The sequence below is a fragment of the Typha angustifolia genome, chromosome 7 (genome assembly GCF_048772165.1).
Source record: "Typha angustifolia cultivar Huaian chromosome 7, ASM4877216v1, whole genome shotgun sequence".
Classification (NCBI taxonomy): Eukaryota; Viridiplantae; Streptophyta; class Magnoliopsida; order Poales; family Typhaceae; genus Typha; species Typha angustifolia.
In genome coordinates this window covers 13,190,323-13,215,899 of record NC_133245.1, presented here as the reverse complement: position 1 = coordinate 13,215,899, position 25,577 = coordinate 13,190,323, and the positions used below count along the sequence as shown (strand labels likewise).

At 36.9% G+C, this 25,577-nt stretch overlaps 2 protein-coding genes across 2 annotated transcripts; both read left to right on the top strand.

Annotated features, from left to right (window-relative positions):
- The first annotated feature begins 21,479 nt into the window (after nt 1-21,479).
- On the top strand, nt 21,480-22,923 carry LOC140762575 (peroxygenase-like). Its single transcript, XM_073100448.1, has 6 exons — nt 21,480-21,582; nt 21,712-21,861; nt 22,080-22,165; nt 22,259-22,353; nt 22,475-22,600; nt 22,704-22,923. The coding sequence occupies exons 1-6, from the start codon at nt 21,480-21,482 to the stop codon at nt 22,852-22,854; spliced, it is 711 nt and encodes a 236-aa protein (XP_072956549.1). The 3' UTR covers nt 22,855-22,923.
- Nucleotides 22,924-23,372: 449 nt separating this feature from the next.
- Nucleotides 23,373-25,043, top strand: LOC140763590 (peroxygenase-like). Its single transcript, XM_073101849.1, has 6 exons — nt 23,373-23,475; nt 23,643-23,792; nt 23,868-23,953; nt 24,072-24,166; nt 24,669-24,794; nt 24,893-25,043. The coding sequence occupies exons 1-6, from the start codon at nt 23,373-23,375 to the stop codon at nt 25,041-25,043; spliced, it is 711 nt and encodes a 236-aa protein (XP_072957950.1).
- The last annotated feature ends 534 nt before the right edge of the window (nt 25,044-25,577 follow it).

The following is a 25,577-nucleotide window of genomic DNA, read 5'->3' as shown; positions in this document are numbered from 1 at the left end:
AAGCCTCCTTTCAAGTTGAAACCGAAATGTTATTCCTTGTGACTTTCCTTTGGCTTTGGCTTTGGCTTTGACCTACATAAATAGATTAATGACATAAACTAGTTTCCAAATTAAAGGATAACTTACTTAGACTTGTGCTAACAACTTAAATTTGACCCCGCAGTTGTTTGAATTTATTCAACTAGATCCCAACAAGTAAACTACTCTCCTAACAACCTAAACTAATACATGCCCATCTTCATCTTGCCCAGTGCTCATCTTCTTTCGAGTATGAAGAGTTAAATAAGATCATAACACTTACTTTTTGAGATCCTACGAAGAAGTGCATATAGTTGTATTCCTTATGAAATAGGACGATCTTCTATATTTCCTTCCATTTAGAGTTTCTAAAGAAGATATATAGAAATAGTTAAAATTGTTATAAACTAGGACGATCATTAGGATTTCTTTCCATTTAGAGTTCAAGGAAGAAATACATAAAAATTATGTATATCAATCATATATAATCTTTAATGCAAGTACATAAGAAATGAATACAAAGTATCTCTCATTTTCACCAATTTATGTAAATCTTAATTTCAACTTACTCCTCTGTACTTAAAGATTAATCATTTACCGTGATAAGTGAGGATAAGTCCCAAGGAATAACATAGTACTGTTAATTTTCTTTATGAAGGATAATAATATAATTTTATTTATTTATCCTATGTCTTGTGTTGTATAAATTTTAAAATTATTGTTTATTATCTCAAACTTACATTATATTATTAAATATCATTAAATTGTATTATATTAATTATCAAAATTAATCATGTTCCATTCAAAATAATCAGAATTAAAATGAAAAGTAATACAAATAATATAAAAATTAATATAAAAATTAATTTATAAAGTTTTCTAATATAGTAATACTTTAAATAAATATGAAATATAAAACACTAAGAAAAAGACTAAAAAATAAAATTTGAGTAATTAAGAATTTTAGTTTGTCATTTCAATATCTAAATTTATTATTTCTTATATAAGGGCAAGTCCACTCAGGATATATTATCTCACCTCTTTGGTAGGATGCTATATCCCATCTTTCAGGGAATATGGTATCTTCGAATTTCTAATCTTGTTTATTAATTTTATACCAAATATAAGATTTATGTGAGGCCTATAGAATAATTAATCCAATCTCATTTTTATATCACTTAAACAAATGCACTATTATGTCTTTCTATGATTCACATCAAGTTGCAAGGTTACTTAGCGGTTAACAAAAATTTGAAAAGACCTACTCACTCTCGTAGAAATATATTATAATTTTGAAGATGATATGAGTAAATTTTGGCAAATTGTTTTAAGGCGAAATATATTGATCGATGAACCATATTGATTTTAGCATTTGCACCATTAGTTTTGAATGAAAAATCTAATAGTTGCAATTTTGTATTGAGCATGAGTGTTGCAATTTTAGAATAAGAAATTTTAACACTTGAACTAACTGCGATCTGTCCTACTGGGTTCATATTAGAACCAGATCTTAGTTGCTCCTTGGATCAACTCACTTTGTTGGGTTGTAACTGAGATTACTTTTATTGGTGGAATCTACCATGATATTTGAGCTAAGAGAGAAATGTGCTCAACCACACTCACTTGAGATGACTTTCACACAGCAAGGTTGATAGAGGAAAATATTTGAGAGAGATAGCTAATTTGGAAACCACCATGGATAGTATAGACATACCTCAACCACTCTCGACCAAAGTGGATGTATGCAAGTGGACTCGACCATGTACCCATAGCTAGGCTAGGTCTCATGCTAGCTTGCGTAACTTGGATGATCGAATTAGCTTGCATGGCTACATCCCTTACTTCTCACATTGAAGACAACGTAAATGGAAGCATGATGGAATACTAATCTCCTAGCCCCTTAGCATTGGCCAACCTCTTCCCTTTTTTCTCCTCTCTTCCTTAACCATTTCATCAATTTACATAAATATTAGATAGGAAAAATAAATAAAATTTGCCTTGATCGCAAATTATAGTTTACCCTTTAAATTTCACTTGTTTTCAACTTGCTCCTCTATACTTAAAATTTAAACATTTAAGCCTTCCTATGATTCACCTCAAGTTTCAAGGTTAGTTAGATATTAACGAAAATTTGGAAAGACCAAATAAAAGACATTAACATTTTCACTATTAGTTTTAGATAAAAAAAAAAATCTAATAATTGCAATCCTAATACTAGAAATTTTGATGCTCGAATTAGCCGCAATCTATCATATTAGGCTCATTTTAGAGCTAGATTTCACTTGATTCTTGGATCTATCAAATTACACCCTCTAGAACACCCCCCCCTTTCAAATACATGTGCCACTCACGTGGGTAGAATCTATGTGATTTTCGCATATTATGCTAGTTTACATTTCTACATAATATACAAAATAAAATTCAATATTTTCAAAAATACTTCAAGCACACACACAAAAAATATATCACAGGCCACAATAATCCCCCAAAATACATATATGCAAACACATCTAATATAAATGCCGGTGTAGGAGGCTACAATCCATCTAATTTATTAAAAGAATAAAAATAAATAAATAAATTATAAATAATCCTCACTAGCTCCTCCATGAACTTGAGATTATTTACTAATCTAAATGATATTTCCACCATGTAGTGATCATAAACCTCAACAATTATACGCCTCTATAACCTAAATATAGTATAAATAAGGATGAAACATGATATATAAATGCTAACCATGATCATACCAATGCATTGATACTATATACTCATAATGTCCACAAGCCCATATGCATCAACAATTCATCTATAATAGGGTTACATCAGGTCATACCCTACCCTCGTCCATGACCCGTGCACCTTTACGCATCATCAACATTTAGACTAAGTGAGCCCATGGCATGTCGAGGTGACTAGTAGGGTTGTGCTATATCCATCACTTTCAATCATAGACGGAGCCATATGGATTTGAATCTCTCAGACTAGCTATAATCTTTCCTATTGGGCTCATTTTAGAGCTAGACCTCAGTTGGTCCTTGAATCCATTAGGTAGGACCCTTACTTTCAAATGCGACTTATATTACTTCCATTGGTGAACTCTACTTGATATTCAAGCTGAGAAGAAAAATGGCATGACCACACTCAGTTGTGCATGACATTCAGACAGCTAAGTTGATGGAGGAAAAGATTTTAGAGAGAGAGAGTTTGAAAACAACCATAGATAATTATGGACTCGACAAAACATGCCTGACCCACACTTAGCCAAGATGGATGTATGCACGGGCTCAATCACGAACCCACGACAATGATGGACCTGCATGAGCTAGTTTGACCACCCAAGATTGGATTAACTCTTGTGCTAGATCGCATGATTTGAATGATCAAGTTAGCTTGCATAGCTAGAATTCCTACTTTTCACTTTGTGGATAAGGTGGATGGAAGTTAGATAGAATAATGCGCTCCTTATTTGATTTGGATACATAAGAGGAAATTGGGCTTAATGGATTAAGTCTAGTTATCTTATTTATTTTATTTGCTTATGTAGCTTAGTTAGAATTTTAATAGGTTTAGCTATTTGCTTATTTGCATGACTTAATTTTCTTATTTTCTTGAGTAAGAATCTTAGCGGGCTAGGACTTATTTAATTAGCTATATAAATATGTCGAGCACAATCAAATTGATCGAAAGATAATTATTAAAATATTTTACCTATGTCATAATCCATCTATGGCCTAACACCCTCAACCTCAACCATCAAACCATGCTAGAGGAAGAAGCCTTGTTACCTACCATTGAAGGATTATGCTATTGCTTCCAAAGATCTCGAGACTCACTCGATCATAGGATTGCCTAGGTGCACGCCCTCCTAGGCTTAGTGCCAGGATTCCAAGAACATATAGTTTTATCATTCTAGGCCGAATCATTAGTGATCCATGGTCACCCTTAGGCGAGGTCATATCGAAATGCCCCAACCTTTTAGAATAGAGATAATAAACCACAAATTGGGTTGGGTTTTTGTCAATCCTAATTCTAAGCCCAATTTTGGAGTGGCTTAAGTGGAATTTTCTGCTAGAAGGTTATTTGATAGATAGAATAGTCTAATACAAAATATAATTACGATTTATATAACATATACATAGCATATAGTTGCTATAAAATAAAAAACATATTGAAGTGTCGAGTATTGGACATATGCAAATGTCATTAAACCTAGCTCGACCCACTTATTTTAGTCCAATAATGTTATTACTCTTGATTTTATTTTAATCAAGGTAAGAGAAGTAGACTAACAATAGCAATGACAATAGTGCAATGATCCAAGTTTTTTGCACATTCCTCCTCTGCATGAAGTTGAGCACCATGAATTGCACGTACTATTATCTGCACTACCTTCGCAGTGATGCTGATTATTGTTACCCCAGTTATGATAGTCAGTGCAACATCCAACAGCAGCACAAGGACCTAACCAAGTAAACATCAAATTAAATTAGATATAAAATTATATACGTATATGTACATAAATTTGTTGAATAATATGTAGAAAAATTAAAAATCACACACGAGTATGATTTGAAATATTTGAGACAACTTACTTGCTATACTCATCATAAAACATATGATAAGGAAAACTGCAACTCCAGCTCTAGACATTTTCTTATTGCTTAGTCTCTTTTTTCACCTTGGTCAATCTTTACTCTTATTTTTTGTGATCTTAGGAAGGGCTATTTATAGTTGAGTTCCTTATGAAATAGTGCATTCTTTTTTATCTCCTTCCATCTAGAGATACTAGTTCTTTACATAGCATTGGCTAATTCAAGGTAGTCAAGGTCTCCTTTCAAGTTGAAACAAACATGATATTACTTGTGACTTCCATTTAGCTTTAGCTCCGGCCTACATAAATAGGTTAACAACTTAAAACTGTTTCCAAATTAAAGAATAACTTACTTAGGCTTGTGCTAATAACTCAAATATGATCCTTAAATTGATTAAATTTATTCAACTAGATCTCAACCGATAAATTACTCTCCTAACAACCGAAACTACAACATGCCCATCTTCATCCTACCCACTGCAACAACGACATGGCCTACGACCACTCCTTATTTTCTTTCGAGTATGAAAAATAAAATAGTATCATAACACTTTTTCTTTTAGATTTACAATGGAGTGTAGATAGTTGAATTACTTATAAAATAGGACCATCCCTTGTATTTCCTTCTATTTAGAGTTTCTAAGGAAGATATAAACATATAATTAAAATACTTGTAAACTAGTACGATCGTTGGGATTTTCTTCCATTTAGAGTTCAGGGAAGCTATATAGAAAATATCATGCATATCAAACATATATAATCTTTGTTATGTAAGTTAGAATAGATAAATAAAGAGTATCTCTCATTTTCACCTCTTTATGTAAATCTTAGATAGCAAAAATGAAGCTTGCTTTGATTGTAAATTATAATTTATCCTTTATAGTTCTGCTTGATTTCAATTTACTCCTCTGTACTTTAAAAATCTAAACATTTAGTCCCACTATTATTCACAGCAAGTTGCAAGGTTGGTTAGCTGTCAATTGAAATTTGACAAAACCTAATAAAAGTACGTTCAAATTTTGGAGATGATACGAGTAATTTGGTTATTTGGCATGTTGTTTATGGCAATAAATATTGAAGTATGGATGCCATGAAATGGCTAACATGGTCCGACAAGTATAATTATTTTATCCATTGTTTATAACATGCCTTCTACACATGCCCTTGGCCATCCACAACTTGCTTAACAATCATGGTGGCTCTCAAGGGAGGATAGAACCTAGCAGTAGAATCGCTTGCTCGTAACTAGGCGAACAACATAATCAGTTGTCCGCCACTACAGATTAGGACCCCAGACGTAAGTCCGTCATAAAAGTTAGTATCGCACATTGATATAACTATTTGAGCCTATGGCTACACATCATTGCACCGCTATGCAGTAACTCGTGAGTCGTCGCTCATAGACGTTATTATCCTACATCATCGGGTACCACTAGGTTTACGTCATTCTACCCTTACTCTCCGGCTTAAACACCATAAAAAAGTTAACTTTCGTCAATCAATAGTAAATCGCTCATTGCCTAGTAAAACGGCTGCCTGATTGTCTAGGATTCACAAACTGAGATCTTAGACATATGCCCTATTATGTAATACTATAAATATCCATCGTCCCTAACCCTAACTTGAAAGGTGTCAAGTACTGTCAAAACATAGAAATCATCCCCTTTAAGATTGTGCACATGTGCAAGTGGCATGGTAAGATGAACATGACTAGTATAATAGAATCGTAAGCAAGAATATCTAAACATGTAGATGAATGCACATCATTTTTAAATTAATAAAAAAATCATGTCAAAAAATCATATTAATCAAACAGGTTTCGCTACAATGCATGATTAGCATGTCATATATGCTAATGTTGTCATTCTTTACATCAAGCGACAATCTAAGATTTGATAAACCACTTACTTAGATTCGCTAAAATTCATAGTGATAAGTAGTCCCCACTTAATCATGGTCGGCTCTAGGGTAAGCACCAGTATCAATCAGTTAGTCAAAGTAATATCAAGGCATTAATTAAAAACTTAAAGGGAAAAGGAGGGGTCAGGTTACAAAATCCAAAATATAGGGTATGAATTATAAAATAGGTAAAATATAAGGTTTAATTTATAATATTTTTTTTTATTTGGTTATGTGGCTTAGTTAGAGTTTTAATAGATTTAGCTATTTGCTTATTTGCATGAGCTAGTTTTCTTATTTTCTTGAGTAAGAGTTTTAGTAAGCTAAGACTTATTTAATTAGCTATATTAAATAGAAGGGTTAAATATATATTACCCTTGTATTTATGCCTAAAAATCTATGTACTTATGATAAAGTAAAACTTAGTTTTTCTATTAAATTTAATTAGGCACCTAGCTAATTTGCTCATTTAGCTGCATTATTTCAAAATTTACATGTCTTACCTAATAAAACTGATACAGGAATTTTGGTTATTTCGGCATTATACAGCTAAGTTTAATAAAAAAAATTTAATAATCTTACTTTAGCCATAAGTATAAGGACTAATTTGAAACTTTTTTAAGTATAAAAGTTAAAATTATTTTAGGCATAAATACAGAGGGATAAAATATATTTAACCCTAAATAGAATTAAGTCAAGTTGCATATCAAATTAATTTAGGTTAGCCTCTATAAATATACAGAGCAGAACTCAATTGATCAGTCCACAATTATTAGAATATGCTACCTAAGCCATGATCCATCTTTGCGCTAACATAGTGAGCCATCAAACCAGCGAGAGGAAGAAGCCTTGGTGCCTATCCTTGAAGGATGGTGCGTACTGCTTCCAAAGATCCTAAAGACTCATTCGATTGTAGGATTGCCTAGGTGCACACCCTCAAAGGCTTGGTACCAAGATTCTGAGAACATATATTTTTGTTATTCTATGCCGTATCATTAGTGATTCATGGTCACCCTTCGGCAGAGTCATATCAAAATGCCCCCATGGTTTTATAAGCCAAATTTTGGAGTGTGCTTGAGGTTATTATGATTAAGTCAAGCCATATCTAGCTCAATGTCGCATGTTAAAAGGCCCAAGATAGACAGAATAGTCTAATACAAAATATAATTATGATTTATATAACATATACATAGCATATAGCTGCTATAAAATCAAAAACATATTAAAGTGTCGAGTAAGATTGGACATATGCAAATGTCATCAAACCTAGCTCGACCGACTTATTTTAGTCCAATAATTTTATTACTCTTGATTTTATTTCAATCAAGGTAATAGAGGTAGATTAACAATAGCAATGGCAATAGTGCAATGATCCAATTTTTTTGCACATTCCTCCTCTGCATGAAGTTGAGCACCATGAATTGCACGAACTATTATCTGCACTACCTAGGCAGTGGTGCTGATTATTGTCACCCCAGTTACGATAGTCAGTGCAACATCCAACAGCAGCACAAGGACCTAACCAAGTAAACATCAAATCAAGTTAGACATAAAATCATATACAAATATGTACATAAATGGCTGAATAATATGTAGAAAAATATAAAAGATCCACACAAATATAATTTGAAAGATTTCAGACAACTTACTTGCTATACTCATCATAAAACATATGATAAGGAAAACTGCAACTCCAGCTCTAGACATCTCGTATTGCTTAGTCTCCTTTTACACCTTGGTCAATCTTTACTCTTATTTTTTGAGATCTTACAAAGGACTATTTATAATTGAATTCCTTATGAAATAGTGCATTCTTTTTTATCTCCTTCCATTTATAGATACTAGAACTTGACATAGCATTGGCTAATTCAAGGTAGTCAAGGTCTCCTTTCAAGTTGAAACAAACATGATATAACTTGTGACTTCCATTTAGCTTTAGCTTTGGCCTACATAAATAGATTAACAACTTAAACAGTTTCCAAATTGAAGAATAACTTACTTAGACTTGTGCTAACAACTTAAATATGATCCTTAAATTGTTTATATTTATTCAACTAGATCTTAACCGGTAAAATACTCTCCTAACAACTAAAACTAAAGCATGCCCATCTTCATCCTACCCACTGCAACAACAACAAGGTCTACAACCACTTCTTACGAAAAATAAAACAGGATCATAACACCTTTTTTAGATTTATAATGGAGTGTATATAGTTGAATTACTTATGAATAGGACCGTCTCTTATATTTCCTTCTATTTAGAGTTTCTAAGGAAGATATAAACATATAATTAAAATACTTATAACTAGTAGGATCGTTGGGATTTCCTTCCATTTAGAGTTCAGGGAAGCTATATAGAAAATATCATGCATGTCAAACATATATAATCTTTGTTATGTAAGTTAGAATAGATTAATAAAGAGTATCTCTCATTTTCACCTCTTTCTGTAAATCTTAGATAGCAAAAATGAAGATTGCTTTAATTGTAAATTATAGTTTATCCTTTATAGTTTTCTTAAAATCTAAACATTTAGCTCTACTATTCACATCAAGTTGCAAGGTTGGTTAGCTGTTAATTAAAATTTGAAAAAACGCTAATAAGAGTATGTTCAAATTTTGGAAATGATATGAGTAATTTGGTTATTTGGCATATTGTTTATAGCAATAAATATTAAAGTGTGCCTGTCATGAAATGGCTAGCATCTTCCGATAAGGTTATAGTTATTTTATCCATTATGTATACATGACATGCCTTCTATAGGCCCTCGATCATCTACACTTGCTTAACAATTATGGCAGCTCTCAAGGGAGGGTAGACCTTGGCAATAGAATTGCCTGCCTATAACTCAGCAAACAGTATGATAAGTTGTCCACCACTGCAGATTAGGAACCTCAATCGTAAGCCCATCATAGAAATTAGTATTGCACAACCATCTAAGCCCATGGCTTCACATCATTGCACCACTATTTAGTAACTTGTGAGCCATCACTCATAAACGCTCTTACCTTCTATCATCGTGTACCGCTAAGTCTACGTCATTCTACTCTTACTCTCCAGCTTAAATATCCTAAATGAGTTGACTTTCATCAATTGACAGTAAATCATCCATTGTTTGATGAAATGGTTGCCTGATTGTCTAGGATCCATAGACTAAGAATTAATGAAACAAAATCCCAAAAAGGCTAAGCCTGATGAGCGAGATTATACCGGCCTAAGAGAAAGTTGGTTGTGCTGGGCATCGCCCAGCCTGAATCTGACACACTCAGGCATGTGCTCAAGCGGTGCTTGGGCTAGCACCTTATAACCCGAGTCCCAAGTGCGCTCGGCTAGGCATCCCCCAGTTCGAGCTTGGTAGTCCCTAGCTTAACTAAGCTAGGGTGCTACACTAGAAGGGAGGCACCATCTCCCATCCCCTATTAGCCACCACTCGCACTAACGGGGAAGAGTAGACACCAACGGCCAACTGTTGTTGCACCGCCAAAGATGGAGGGAGGGTGAAGACGTAGCACTTGAAGCGCCGCACCGTTGATGATGACAAGGACAAGGGGGACTCATCGACGATGATGATGACTTCATTGGCCCAACAATGATAGTGACAATCACGGCGATGACTCGAAAAAGGTATGGGGAATAGTGGAAGGAGAAGGAAGATGCCCGGAGTGAACCTCAGGGTGGGGAAGAAATAGGGAGAGAGAGATAGAGAGAGAGAGAGAGCGAGAGAGAGAGGAGGGCGGTGGCTTTCTGCCCGAGGTCACAATAATGCATCAATACCATATACTTATTATGTCCATAAATTATAACCCATATGTGTTAATAATGCATCTATACTAGGGTTACATCAGGCCATACCCTAGCCATCTCCATGAGTCGTGCAACCCTACACATCATCGACATGCAGACTAAGTGAGCTCACATCATGCCAAGGTCACTAGTAGGGTTTACACTATATCCACCACTTTCAACATGGATGCAGCCACATGAATTTAAGACTCTCGGATTAGTCGTGATCTTTCCAACCGATCTCATTTTAGAGCTAGACCTTGGTTGGTCCTTGGATCCATTAGGTCCAAAAGGTTACACCCTTACTTTCAATTGTAACTTTGATTACTTCCATTGGTGAACTCTACCATGATGATACGATTCGGACTTCACCGACGTCGTCTCGAGTTTGGATTGAGTTTTAGGATAAGATTGAGTTTTAGGATAAGATTGAGTTTTAGGATAAGATTGTGTTTTAGGATAAGATTGAGTTGTTGGTTAGCCTATAAAAGTATGTGTAGGGCAACCAAAATTAGGATTGATTATTGAGAATTGAGTTTGCCTTGCCTCCTTCATCTTCTTCGCTCCCGTTCCCTCAATCTCCCCGGCGACGCCGCTTCTAATCTCCCTCGACAGGCCAATCACCCTAGTCCCTTAGGAGTGGCCCTCTTCTCCCCCTTCTTCCAATTTATCCATCGCTATCCCTAACCTTTCCATCATCCATAACCCTTCCACCATCACTTTTACACCGGTGCCACCCCATCAACACCGGCCCTCCACAATCCACCATTACCTAGGATTTCGTGCCTTCATCCACGGAATCCAAAACAGAGTATCCTGACGTTCGTCCACTAAACGAACGATATTTCGAGATCCCCATCTCCGATTCGCCTGAAACTAGATCCGTTGGAAAGCTCTTTTCCGGGCCTACAACATATCAAAATTTCACAGCGATCCAACGGCGGGATATTTCGGGATCTGATCTCAAAGTTCCGTGCAAGATCGTATAAATCTTGAATCAAAGCCATAGCACCAAAAGAGGGTTCGTATCAATCTGGTATCAGAGCCTATAGCCGAGGAAGGATCGTATCAAGCTGGTATCAGAGCCACCGTTCCTCGAACAAGCGCTTCCAATGACGATCACTCGATCTAATAGGAATACGGAAGAACCTAGCGTTCTATCCATGTTGGGGTCTATTTCCAAACAGATTGCCATCAACAAGCAAATAATGATGGAGATGATGCAGGAAATACGGGCATGGACGAAACCTTTTTCAACAAGCAAGGCAATCACAAGACAGCATTGGGAACCCTCCACAACATACCCAACATCCTCCATGGCCTCCCCGTTCATCACAAAAATAGGGGAAAGTTCGGCTATCCAGCAAGAGCGAGATTCTACACCTCGACCTATGGTCAGCCGCAACGAATTGCCACCAACTACAATGAGATCCGCAACCATTGTAGCAGCCCTCGGAACCTCCACATCTTCCCATGCACCGGAGACCTTGTCGACAAATCGCGAAGTGCTGGCTACGCCACACCTGGTCGCTGGATATCCCTCATCAGGAATCCTCATTGGTGGTGAAGGAGATGATCCGAAACCGCGAATTTCGACACTTGGGCTGCCTTTCACCAGCTCCCTTTGCAACCACCGTGAGTCGGCAACTAAGAAGAAATCGCATATGGCCTCCAGCGATCTTCTACCATTCTCCTCGGTCAATCGACAGTCGACCACGACAGCTTCATCACCAGCGATGACGTTGCAGCTCCCTGCCAAGCTACCACTCAAAGGAGAAGGCCACGATCTTCCACCCATGGCAGCTGAAAGTGCAGATGTGGCTGGACATCGAGGAGAAGAAGTTGAGGAGCAACATCACGCGGAGGACACGATGGCCAAAATCTCCCTCCACGCCTATTCGGGGACAGCTGCGCCAAAGACATTGCGGGTGAACGGAGTAGTCAAGAAGACCACAGTGAGAATCTTGATTGACACCGGGTCCACCCACAACTTCATTGACAAGAGGCTCCCTAGGAAGATTGGGCTCGAGTCGGAACCCACGGAGGGGTTCGATGTGACTATTGGAGATGGCACCACTTTGCGAGCAGATTCTATTTGTGGAGGTGCAGAATTGAAGGTGCAAGGCCAAACTTTCACATTGGATCTTTATCCGTTGGCCTTGCAAGGTGCCGATATTGTTTTGGGGACCCAATGGCTTCGGAGCTTGGGGCCCGTGACCTTTGATTTTATAAGCCTCACATTGACCTTTTGGAGAGATGATCAGAGAGTGTTGTTGGATGGAAGTAAACCGCTGCTTGAACTTTCAAAAGAAAGGGAGCTCGCTTCTTTCTCGGCACCCACTTTTCCTTTCTTTTCAGATCTACGAAGAGCCAGTGCAGAGGATAGTGATCTGGTCCGACTCATGGAGGAGTTGAGAGAGAACCCCTCAAGCAACCCCGAGCACGAGGAGCGCAATGGGTTAGTACTAGAGCACGGGCGAATCAAGGTACCCCGAAACGAAGAGCTACGGAGGCTATTGATGGCACACTTCCATGATACTCCTATAGCAGGTCATGAAGGGGTATTACGTACTTACAAGCGGCTGGCCCAAAACTGTACTTAGACTGGGATGAAGACGGACGTGAAAAAGTATGTGCGTGAATGTCAAATCTGCCAACGAACCAAATCAGAGGCACTCAAGCCTAGCGGGCTACTGCAACCACTACCGATACCAGAGCGTATTTGGGAGGATATCTCCATGGACTTCATCGAGGGGCTGCCGGAAGTTCGAGGACAATCGGTGGTGTTTGTTGTGGTGGATAGACTGAGCAAGTACGCACATTTCATAACATTGTCTCACCCGTTTTCAGCAAAAAGGGTTGCTGAAATTTTTGTTCGGGAAGTGGCACGCTTGCATGGGATGCCTAGGACGATCGTGTCAGACCGGGATCGCATCTTCATAAGTGAGTTTTGGTCCGAGTTCTTCAGATTGCAAGGGACTCAAATCAATCTTAGTTCAGCATATCACCCCGAGACGGATGGCCAAACCGAGGTGGTGAATCGTGGACTAGAGCAATACTTGCGATGCTTTGTGGCGGATCGACCAAAGGATTGGGTCAAATTTCTTCCCTGGGCTGAGTGGTCATACAATACCGCTCATCACTCAAGCATTGGCATGACCCCATTTGAGGCAGTTTATGGGCGCACTCCCCCTGTCTTGCGTGCCTACAATAGACTCGCGGCGACGGATAGGACTGAGCTTGACTTGGAGCTTGCTGATCGAGATGAAACATTGAGACGGCTCAAGACTCACCTAGCCACAGCACAAAACCGCATGAAGCAAACGCATGACAAAGGCAGACGTGAGCGAGAATTTGAGGTGGATCAATTGGTGTTCGTTCGAGCTCAACCGTATCGACAATCCACATTGAGGCCAATTTTGAACCAAAAGTTGGGATACAAGTACTATGGTCCGTACCGAGTGCTACAACGAATCGGTCCAGTAGCTTACCGATTGGACCTACCTGAAGGAACCAGGATACATCCCGTCTTCCATGTCTCGGCATTGAAGGCCCAGATCGGGCCTAACCATGTAGTGGGTTCGACCTTACCCGAACCAATGGAGGAAGATGGCTCCACTGAGCCGGTTCGAGTCCTAAGTCGTAGGAGAAGACGCCAAGGATCCAGATTAGAGACTGAAGTGCTGATTGAGTGGTTGGGCAAACCTACTGACGAGTCTACATGGGAGCTAGAGGCAGACATCATGGATCGCTTCCCAAATTTCAAACCTTGAGGACAAGGTTGCGGAAGCGTGGTGGATTGATACGATTCGGACTTCACCGACGTCGTCTCGAGTTTGGATTGAGTTTTAGGATAAGATTGAGTTTTAGGATAAGATTGAGTTTTAGGATAAGATTGTGTTTTAGGATAAGATTGAGTTGTTGGTTAGCCTATAAAAGTATGTGTAGGGCAACCAAAATTAGGATTGATTATTGAGAATTGAGTTTGCCTTGCCTCCTTCATCTTCTTCGCTCCCGTTCCCTCAATCTCCCCGGCGACGCCGCTTCTAATCTCCCTCGACAGGCCAATCACCCTAGTCCCTTAGGAGTGGCCCTCTTCTCCCCCTTCTTCCAATTTATCCATCGCTATCCCTAACCTTTCCATCATCCATAACCCTTCCACCATCACTTTTACACCGGTGCCACCCCATCAACACCGGCCCTCCACAATCCACCATTACCTAGGATTTCGTGCCTTCATCCACGGAATCCAAAACAGAGTATCCTGACGTTCGTCCACTAAACGAACGATATTTCGAGATCCCCATCTCCGATTCGCCTGAAACTAGATCCGTTGGAAAGCTCTTTTCCGGGCCTACAACATATCAAAATTTCACAGCGATCCAACGGCGGGATATTTCGGGATCTGATCTCAAAGTTCCGTGCAAGATCGTATAAATCTTGAATCAAAGCCATAGCACCAAAAGAGGGTTCGTATCAATCTGGTATCAGAGCCTATAGCCGAGGAAGGATCGTATCACATGATATTCAAGTTGAGAAGAAAATTAGCTCAACCACACTTAATTGCGAGTGGCATTCACATAGTTATGTTGATAAAGGAAAATATTTGAGAGAGATGGCAAATTTAAAAACAACAATGGATAACCATAGATGACAAACATGTCTGATCCCCTCTTTGCCAAGGCGTAATCACGTAACCACAACAACAATGGACATACATGAGCTGTTTCGACCATCCAAGATTAGATTGGCTCTTGTGCTAGCTCGCATGATTTGGATGATCGAGTTAGCTTGCTTGGCAAGATCCCTTACTTCTCACCTTACGGACAAGGTGGATGGAACTTAGATGGAATAATGTGACCCCCGACATGATTTGAATTATATAGGAGGAAATTGGGCTCAATAAATTGACTCTATTTACTTTGTTTATATTTAAAGAATTTTATAATTTGTACCTTATATTTTATCTATTTTGTGATCCACACACCATTTTTGAGAATTTTATAAACCGACTTTTTCTTAATAAAGTTTTTATTTAACACTCTGGGTTCACTTAACCTAACTATAACAAAATAAAACTACCAACAAAGAAATATTCTGTTATAATAAACTAACTAATTTATAGAATACCTAAATTACCCTTGGACCCATCTCTAATTTGAAAAAATTTGCTCTAGCACTGTTCTTCTTCAACCCATAGCCAAAAGAAAAAGAAAACCTAGAAATCCTCAAATTGGGTTCCATCTTCTTCCTCACCCAAGTGAAGCCATAAAAAAATAAGCCTCTTTGTTGCACTATTCATCATCTTCCTCACGGAGCTAAGGAACAAAATCCTACAAACCCACCATCAAGCTCCACCGTTCTCAGCCACCTAGCTCCACTCCTCCTTCACCCACCTAGACTAGCTCCTCTACCTCACCTGATGCCACAAGATAGGGTAGAGAAAAGGGAGGGGTGGTGGCGGTATTTGAGTAATTTAATAAATATAGTTATATAAACTATATAATATGGTTAGTCAAAGTAATATCAAGGTATTAAATGAAAATTAAAGGGAAAAAAGAAGAGTCGGATTATAAAATCTTAAAACTAGAGTGTGAATCAAAAATAGGTAAAATATCGGATTTGATTTATAAAATTGCCTTTATTTTATTTGCTTATGTGCTTAGTTAGAGATTTAGTAGGTTTAGCTATATGCTTATTTGCATTGACTAGTTTTCTTATATTCTTGAGTAAGAGCCTTAGTAGTCTAGGACTTATTTGATTAACTATGTTAAATAGAATTAAGTCAAGTTGAATATCAAATGGATTTAGGTTAACTTCTATAAATATGTAGAGCACAACCCAATTTATCGGTAGACAATTACTAAAATATTCTACCTATGTCATAATTCATCTCTACCCTAACACCCTCAGCCATCAAACCATGCAGAAGCCTTAGTGCCTACAGATGAAGGATTGTGCTATCGCTTCCAAAGATCCTAGGCTCTGTGCCAGGATTCTGAGAACATATATTTTTGTCATTTTAGGCCGAATCATTAGTGATCAATGATCACCCATAGGTGGGGTTATATCAAAATACCCAAAGGTTTTATACTAGAGATAATAAACCACAAATTGGGTTGGATTTATGTCAATATTAACTCTAAGCCTAATTTTGGAGTGGCTCAAGTGAAATTCGTTGCTTGAGGTTATTTTGATTAAGTCGAGCTATATCTAGGTCAATGTCGCATATTAAAAGACCCCGATAGACAGAATTACTGATCTGATACAAAATGTAATTACAATTTATATAACATATATATAGCATATAGTTGCTATAAAATAAAACACATATTAAACTGTCAAGCAGGATTGGACATATGCAAATGTCATCAAACCTAGCTCGACCCACTTATTTTAGTCCAGTAATTTTATTACACTCAATTTTATTTCAATCAAGGTACGAGAAGTAAATTAACAATAGCAATGGCAATAGTGCAATGATCCAAGTTTTTTGCACATTCCTCCTCTGCATGAAGTTGAGCACCATGAATTGCACGTATTATTATCTGCACTACCTTCACAGTGATGCTGATTATTATTACCCCAGTTATGATAGTCAGTGCAACATCCAACAGCAGCACAAGGACCTAACCAAGTAATCATCAAATCAAATTAGACATAAAACTATATACGTATATGTACATAAATTTGTTGAATAATATGTAGAAAAATTAAAAATCACACACGAGTATGATTTGAAAGATTTCAGACAACTTACTTGCTATACTCATCATAAAACATATGATAAGGAAAACTGCAACTCCAGCTCTAGACATTTCTTATTGCTTAGTCTTCTTTTACACCTTGGTCAATCTTTACTCTTATTTTTTGAGATCTTACAAAGGACTATTTATAGTTGAATTCCTTATGAAATAGTACATTCTTTTTTATCCCTTTCCATTTATAGATACTAGTCCTTAGCTAATTCAAGGTAGTCAAGGTCTCCTTTCAAGTTGAAACAAACATGAGACTTCCCATTTAGCTTTAGCTTTGGCCTACATAAATAGATTAACAACTTAAAACAGTTTCCAAATTAAAGAATAGCTTACATATACTTGCGCTAAGATCCTTAAATATGATCCTTAAATTGATTAAATTTATTCAACTAGATCGCAACAGGTAAAATACTTCCCCTAACAACCCAAACTAAAACATGCCCATCTTCATCCTAGCCACTGCAACAACGACAAGGTCCAGGTTATCTTCTTTCAAGTATGAAAAATTAAACAGGATCATAACACTATCTTCTTAGATCTGACAAAGGAGTGTATATAGTTGAGTTCCTTGTGAAATAGGACCATCTTTTGTATTTCCTTCCTTTTAGAGTTTCTAAGGAAGGTATAAAAATATAGTTAAAATCTTTATAAACTTGTACTATCATTGGAATTTCCTTCTGTCAAGAAATTTATGTAAATATTAGATAGGAAAAAACTTGCCTTCATTGTAAATTACAAATTACTCTTTATGGTTTTGCCTCATTTTAAACTTACTTCTCTATACTTAAAATTTAAACATTTACAATGTGTGTGGTTATAAGAGTCCTCGGCTCAATATTATCACACCACATGTGTAGGAAACATGAGCCACCACTCAAGAATGTGCTAACCCTACATCAACGAGTACCACTAGATTTTTTACCTCTCAATCATAGTTTCAAGATCATTCAGTGTTTAGTCTTCGCGCTCAGTAGTATTACACTTATTCAAATCCGCGCACACGGTGCCTAATTATTCGGTATTGACCTCGTAACCCTAGATATTAGCTACTATAAATATAGGTACTATATACACTCTGCTCTTGATAGTAGGCTAAGCGAGTATATGACCACTATTGAGATAGGAGTTAACTACATAGTAATACAGGTGATAAACATCATAAACCATACCACATGCATATTGAAGTTATCATATCCTAGGAATATATCCAATAATCCATGCATATTTATGGAGTAATAGAATGAATATAATAAAGCTAACTAGTACATAATAATCTACAATAGAATGACATGAATGTGATGAGACCATAAAATAGAACATCATTTTAATATTATACTACTTCTAGACTATAAAGGATTCATTTGCTTGACATCGCTTCCTAGTTAAGTAGCTTTGTTTATGCCTTTGAATAACCCTTGTATGGTACTAAATCTATCTCGATAATAAAAGTATAAACACAAATTTATCTGACATTAATTAATTAAATAATTCTACTAACAACTGTTATAGTTTTGGGTAGGTCCACTAAGAATTCAAACTTTTATTATTTAGATAAAATTGGTATAACAATAATAATGGCTTTGACACTTTATTAAGAGTTATTAATATAATTATCATCAAATTTATTGTTTCCCTAATCATAGTCAATTTAAACCAAATAAAATAGGAAATAATTAATTATTGAAATATTAAAGCATGTTTAATATGATTATCAAACTCTAATTAGAACTAATTTTTAATTAGAAGCAATTAGTAGATGTACTCTCAAATCATAGGCTCATTTATTAATATTGATTTATAACAAATATTATAACTAACATAGCTATCCTCTAAAAATAATTAATATTTAAGGCTCAAGTTAACAAGAATAATTAAGTTAATTAAAGAACCATAAATCTAGTTAGGCCAACCCAAAATTCAAAGTAATAGATTGGACTGTAAACCTATATCTTCTCACAAGGTTGGGTCCAAAGTCACAGCCCAATCAACGACCAATATGGGCTAGGCTGCATGCCAACCCACCACCAACTAGGGTTGAGCCGCACCAAACCCAAATCAGCCCCCTCTCTCTCCCTCCCTCCCCTTTGTTCTAGCCATACTCCACCCTATAGGGTTTCAATTTTTCTTTCCTCTTTCAAATGCTCATACCCTAGCCATACCCTAGCCCCTTAGGGTCGACCAAACCTCTTTCCATTTTTCTCTTTTGTTAGTTAACCATCTATATCTTCATCTTCATCCCCACCCTTGCTACAATCAACATCATCACCACCAATTCTACCACCTATGCAATATACAACCTAACCTCACCCGTACCACCTCCACAACCCTTCATCTCCATTGCCTTCTCCAACCAAGACCACCCCTAGGCTAGAGAAGTCCAACTACACAACCCACACCTTCAGCCAGTAAATTATGCTCCAAGTTTATGTTGGTGCACACCCAGTGCGTACCCTTCAATAAGAAGAATCTTTCATGTGCACCCTTTAAGGTCAATGTACACCGCTTCTAGAGAACCTGAGACTCACCCAAGCATAGGATTGCCAAGTGTGCACCCTCTAAGGCTCAGTACTCACTCTAGTCAAGGTTTGTGGCTACTGTTAGGCTGAGTATTACCAAAATGTCCCAAGATTTTATAGTAGAGCTAAGGAAACAACATATTAGATTGGGTTTTAATCGATCGTAATTCTAAACCCAATTTTGGAGAGGCTCAAGTAAAACTCTTTGCTCTAGGTTATTTTGATTAAGTTCGGCTTAATGTCACATAAGAAAATGCTCAAGGTAGACCAAATGGTCTAATACAGTAGATAGTTATGATTTGTATTAAATATGTAGCATACATTTGCTATAAAATAAAACACATATTAATGTGTTAAGTAGGATTGGACATATGCAAATGTCATCAAACCTAGCTCAACCCACTTATTTTTGTTTAATAATTTTATTACCCTTGATTTCATTTCAATCAAGGTAAGAGAAGTACATTAACAATAGCAATGACAATAGTGCAATGATCCACGTGGTTTGCACATTCCTCCGCTGCATGACGTTGCGCACCATGAATTGCACGTACTATTATCTGTACTACCTACACAATGATGCATTTGATTGTTGTCACCCCAGTCATGGTAGTCAGTGCAGCATCCAACTCCGACACAAGGACCTAACCAAATAACCAATAAATAAAATAAGACATAAAACCATATATGCATATGTACATAAATAGTTGAATAATATGTAGAAGAACAAAAAAAAGCACACACAAACACAAATATAATTTGAAAGATTTCAGACTACTTACTTGCGATACTCATCATAAAACATATGATCAGGAAAACTGCAACTCCAACTCTAGACATTTCTTATTGCTTACTCTCCTTTTTCACCTTGGTCAATCTTACTCTTATCTTTCGAGATCTTACAAAGGACTATATATAGTTGAATTCATTATGAAATAGGACATTCTTTTTTATCTCCTTCTATTTATAGATACTAGGACTTTGTATAGCATTGGCAAATTCAAAGTTGTCAAGGCCTCTTTTCAAGTTGAAACCAACAGTATATTCGTTGTGACTTCCCATTGGCTTTGGCTTTGGATTACATAAATAGATCAACTTCTCATTGGCTTTGGCTTTGGCTTTCATAAATAGATCAACAACCTAAAGCAGTTTCCAAATTAAAGAGTTACTTATTTAGAATTGCGAGAACAACTCAAATAGGATCCTTCAGTTGTTTAAATTTATTCAACTGGATTCCAGACAAGTAAACTACTCTCCTAACAACCTAAACTAATACATGCCCATCTTCATCCTGGCCAGCGCAACAACAACAAGGTCCACGACAACCGGTCATCTTCTTTTCAGTATGAAGAATAAAACAGGATTATAGAACTTATTTTTTGAGATCTTACGAAGGAGTTTATTTAGTTGAATTCACGATCTTTGTATTTCCTTCCATTTAGAGTTCAAGATATACTGAAAAAAAGAATCATGTATATCAAGCATATATAATCTCTGTTATGCAAGTAGAAGTTATGATTGGAACCTGCACACTTGCACCGAACCAAAGTCAGGTTCAAATGCAGCAGGGGCTCCGTGCCAAAAATTAATTGCTGCTGATAGCATACTATCAGAAAGAACGTGACAGCAGTGACGACACTCCAATTTCTTGTAACGGCTTCCACTCTCATACCAGCTAACGTGTTAGGTGTATGCTGACTCGTGGCTTAAAAAGTTCATAGAGCTCTCTTTAACGCTTAACCTTCTCCTCGCTTACTTGCATATATAGCAACTATTCCATTCTCTTGCATTTGAGAGCCCTGTATAATTGAAAGACAAGAAGAAGTTGAGAGAGAGGGAGAGAGAGAGAGAGAGAGAGAGAGAGAGAGAGAGAGAGAGAGAGAGAGAGAGAGAGAGAGAGAGAGAGAGAAGCTATGACGGATGCCAAGGATGCTATATCAGCAGTCGCAGAACAGGCGCCGGTGACAGCGGACCGGCCAGTTAGAGCAGACTTGGAGAAGCACATTCCAAAGCCTTGTGAGTACATGCAATTCTTATCATTTAATAAACTGAACTACTTAAATGGTCGTTGTCTATCTATTATTGTAGATGTAAGAGTACTATGCTTTGTGACATGCATGTATGTTTATTTATTAATTATCTCAGATTTGGCTAGAGGTTTAGCTGCACCCGATGTGTATCATCCTGAAGGATCAAGAGAGAACAGTCATCACCAGATGAGCGTTCTTCAGCAACATGTGGCCTTCTTTGACTTAGACGATAATGGTGTTATTTACCCTTGGGAAACTTTTGCAGGTAAGTTTGCAAATTTAGTCCTTCTTTCAGGGTATGTTTCGAAAAATTAAATCATCTTCCACCGTAGGTATATATTTTCTGACAAAAATACCCTTTAGGAGGTATTTCTGTCAAGAAAATAGAATATGCAATTATGCATGCTTCGAGTATTCTGTATGAGCTAATTACTATGATAATTTACACCTCTCTAATGGTGATGGACGAGTAATTAATTGCAGGCTTTAGAGCGCTTGGTTTCAATGTGATATTATCTTTGATCATGGCCATACTGATCAATGGAGCTCTAAGCTACCCAACACTACCAGTTAGTTAAATTATACACTTTAAATTATACACTTTATTTGATTAAAAAAAGTTATATAGTTTGAAAATTAACTTCCAATATTAATTACTCCAGAGTGTTATTCCATCTCCATTCTTTCCAATATATATTCGCAACATTCACAGAGCTAAGCATGGCAGTGACTCAGGAACTTATGACACCGAGGGCAGGTAATTAATTAATTAATTAATCATACAACTCTCAAACTTTTAATCTTCTACACAAATTTGCATCATAGATTAAACTTTTAGCTCTTCCTAATATAAACGTTGTTTTTTGTTTCTCTTTCAGGTATGTTCCTGTACATTTAGAGAACATCTTCAGTAAGTATGCACACACAGTGCCGGATAGGCTCACATTTGTGGAGATGTGGCGAATGACCGAAGGGAACCGACTGGCTTATGACTTCTTTGGATGGTAAGATTAAATACTAAACTACATCTTAGCTATAGTATATTGATGTCACCTTTAGCTGCTGCCATAGTCTTTTAAGTATGCATGTCAAATTGTTTGCGTACAGGGCTGGAAATAAGTTGGAGTGGATAGTGTTATACGTGCTTGCAAGAGATGAGGAAGGATTCCTACCAAGAGAGGCCATCAGGCGTTGCTTTGATGGCAGTTTGTTCTACTACGTCGCCCATCAGCGTCAGGCGTTCGACAAGATGTACTAAGTCTAAACTATTAATAAACATATATAAGTATTGGGATGATGTACTACTAGATGACTGTGAATGGTGATGACGGAGTTGTAAGGGGCATATGAGACATGCAGTTATATATATATATATATTTTCTTCCCATAAAGGAGATAAGCTTGGCTAGCTACCCAATTTCTTTGATAGAATGTTCCTGTTTAGGTGCAAATATCATACGCTGCGATTCATGTAACAGTGAAAATTATTAACTCATGGCATAGTAAAAGGCCATTGGACCCAGTTGCCAGATCAACGCCAATGGAAATTATGGACTCGGGACAACAACCTCGAAGGCCACGTGGCATCAGGTTCAATGGTCGTTACCATGCAAGGGTACACGTAGTGAATCATCTGTGCGTCCGTGTCTTGCGGTGTTAGCTACAGATGTAGGCTCCTCCCATTTAATAGAAAAGCCCAATAAGTATATATACTTCAAGTTTGCATTGTTTAGACTCATTGGAGAGTTTGATATATTCCAAGAAGAAGAAGAAGAGATGACCGAAGCTAAAGACGCCGTGTCCTCGATTGCGCTGCGCGCGCCGGTGACGGCAGCTCGGCCGGTGAGAGGAGACCTTGAGGACCGACTTCCTAAGCCTTGTGAGCTAGCTACATGCTAATTTGTGACTTTATTGGGTTCTTCTTGCAAATAAAGCACCAAAATTCTAATCTTTTTTTTAACGAAAAACCGCTTCCCCTTTTGTATATTTACAAGTTAAACCCTCTTTTCTCAAAGTATTATTTATCCAGTCAATTGAATTCTTCAGACTTGGCTAGAGGTTTAATAGCACCAGACGTGTATCACCCGGAAGGAACTAAAGATCACAAGCATTACCATCTAGGTGTTCTTCAGCAGCATGTAGCTTTCTTTGATCGAGATGACAATGGCATCATCTACCCTTGGGAGACTTATGCAGGTATAATGTAATTTCCACATAATATACTACTTCAATTTTTATTTGATGAAACTAAGCTTTGTTATTCAATTCTAGGAGCTCGTGCTATTGGATTCAATGTGATTATATCTCTTATTATAACCGCACTCGTAAATGGATCTATGAGTTATGCAACTCTACCAGTAAGTAAATTTTAATTAGTTTATTTAATTTGTGGTTGATATATATATATATATATATATATATATATATATATATATATCCATGCATGAACTTACAATGTTAAATTTCTTTTTGAAGGGGTGGATACCGAATCCATTATTTCCAATATACGTTCATAATATTCACAAAGCTAAGCATGGGAATGACTCCGGATCTTATGACACAGAGGGCAGGTGAGTTTAATCCAATAACAAATAAAGATCAGGGTTTTTTATACATAATTTCCACTGAAAATTAATAATAGACCAAGTTTTCACTGGTCTTTAAAATGTCAGAATGATGGTATAAAAAGTTTAACAAATGTAGTTAAATTACTAATTCATTCTTTTTTAAGTTTAGAAAGTGTAGGACATATTTATTTTTCTTACAACAAATAAATTATTTTTATTATATCAAGTAATATTAGATAGCTTCTATTTTCTAATAAAACATTAAATAGTTTCTAAACCGTTTTAGATAATTTATATACTGTTTTTTAAATTTAAGATTAGTTTTAACTAGTTAGATTTAATATAGAATTTAACTGAGGGAATGATTTTCTAACACAAGTTTAATAATTTTGAGGGCAATTATGATATTTTGAAGAATCATAATTAAAATATTTGAGAAGGTTTAGTGGCAATTATGTTAAACATATTTATTAAGTAGCTTCTAATTTCACCATTTTGGTTGCAGGTTTATGCCTGTTAATTTTGAGTACATGTTCAGCAAGTATGCACGTACATCACCAGATAAGCTCACATTTAGAGAGCTATGGCAAATGACACAAGGCAGTAGATTTGCATACGATTTCTTTGGATGGTAATTAATTAGCTCCAAGTCTCTGCCACTTCATTACTGATCAATTAATTTCACTTTCACTTGTTACTCATGGTTTAACTTTGTGTGATGTTATAAAGGATTGCTTCCAAGTTGGAATGGCTCCTTTTATATGCCGTGGCAAGAGATGAGGATGGATACTTATCCAGGGAGGCCATAAGACGATGCTTTGATGGGAGTTTGTTTGAGTATTGTGCCAGGCAACGAGAAGAAAATAATAAGATGTACTAAGAATAGATGTTTGTATGACTTATATATAACTCTCTTGGGTTTGCTTTACATTGGCCTTCTTTGATGAGAGAGATCTTCGTGCATGTCACTTTGTGGTCTCATTTCGTGGATAATAATATTTCCAGATACCTAGTTCTTACTCTGTTTTTGTAATTAGTTGCTTAATCATTTATTTTGCTGTATTAAGCGTGCTCACTTTATTACGAGGTAGAACTTTGTGTGAACTGTCATGACGAATTTGTGGATCTCAGAGAACATGAAGGGCAAACTCTACAGTCTACCACTATTTAATCCTCTCATATTGAGTTCTAAATGTTGATTTAGGGTTCGATTTGAGTTGAGCAGTTTAGCATGAGCCCAAAATTAATTTTGATCTGTAGTAGAGCCGGCTTACCTTGACAACAGTTGCGGCTTATCGAAGGAGGAGGAAGAGGCAGTTGCAATTGCAGCTACGGGCAAGTCGAAAGATGAGGAGGAGGCTGGATGAGGAGGTTGACAGAGATCGAAGGAGTAGGAGGCTGGAGAAGATTTTGT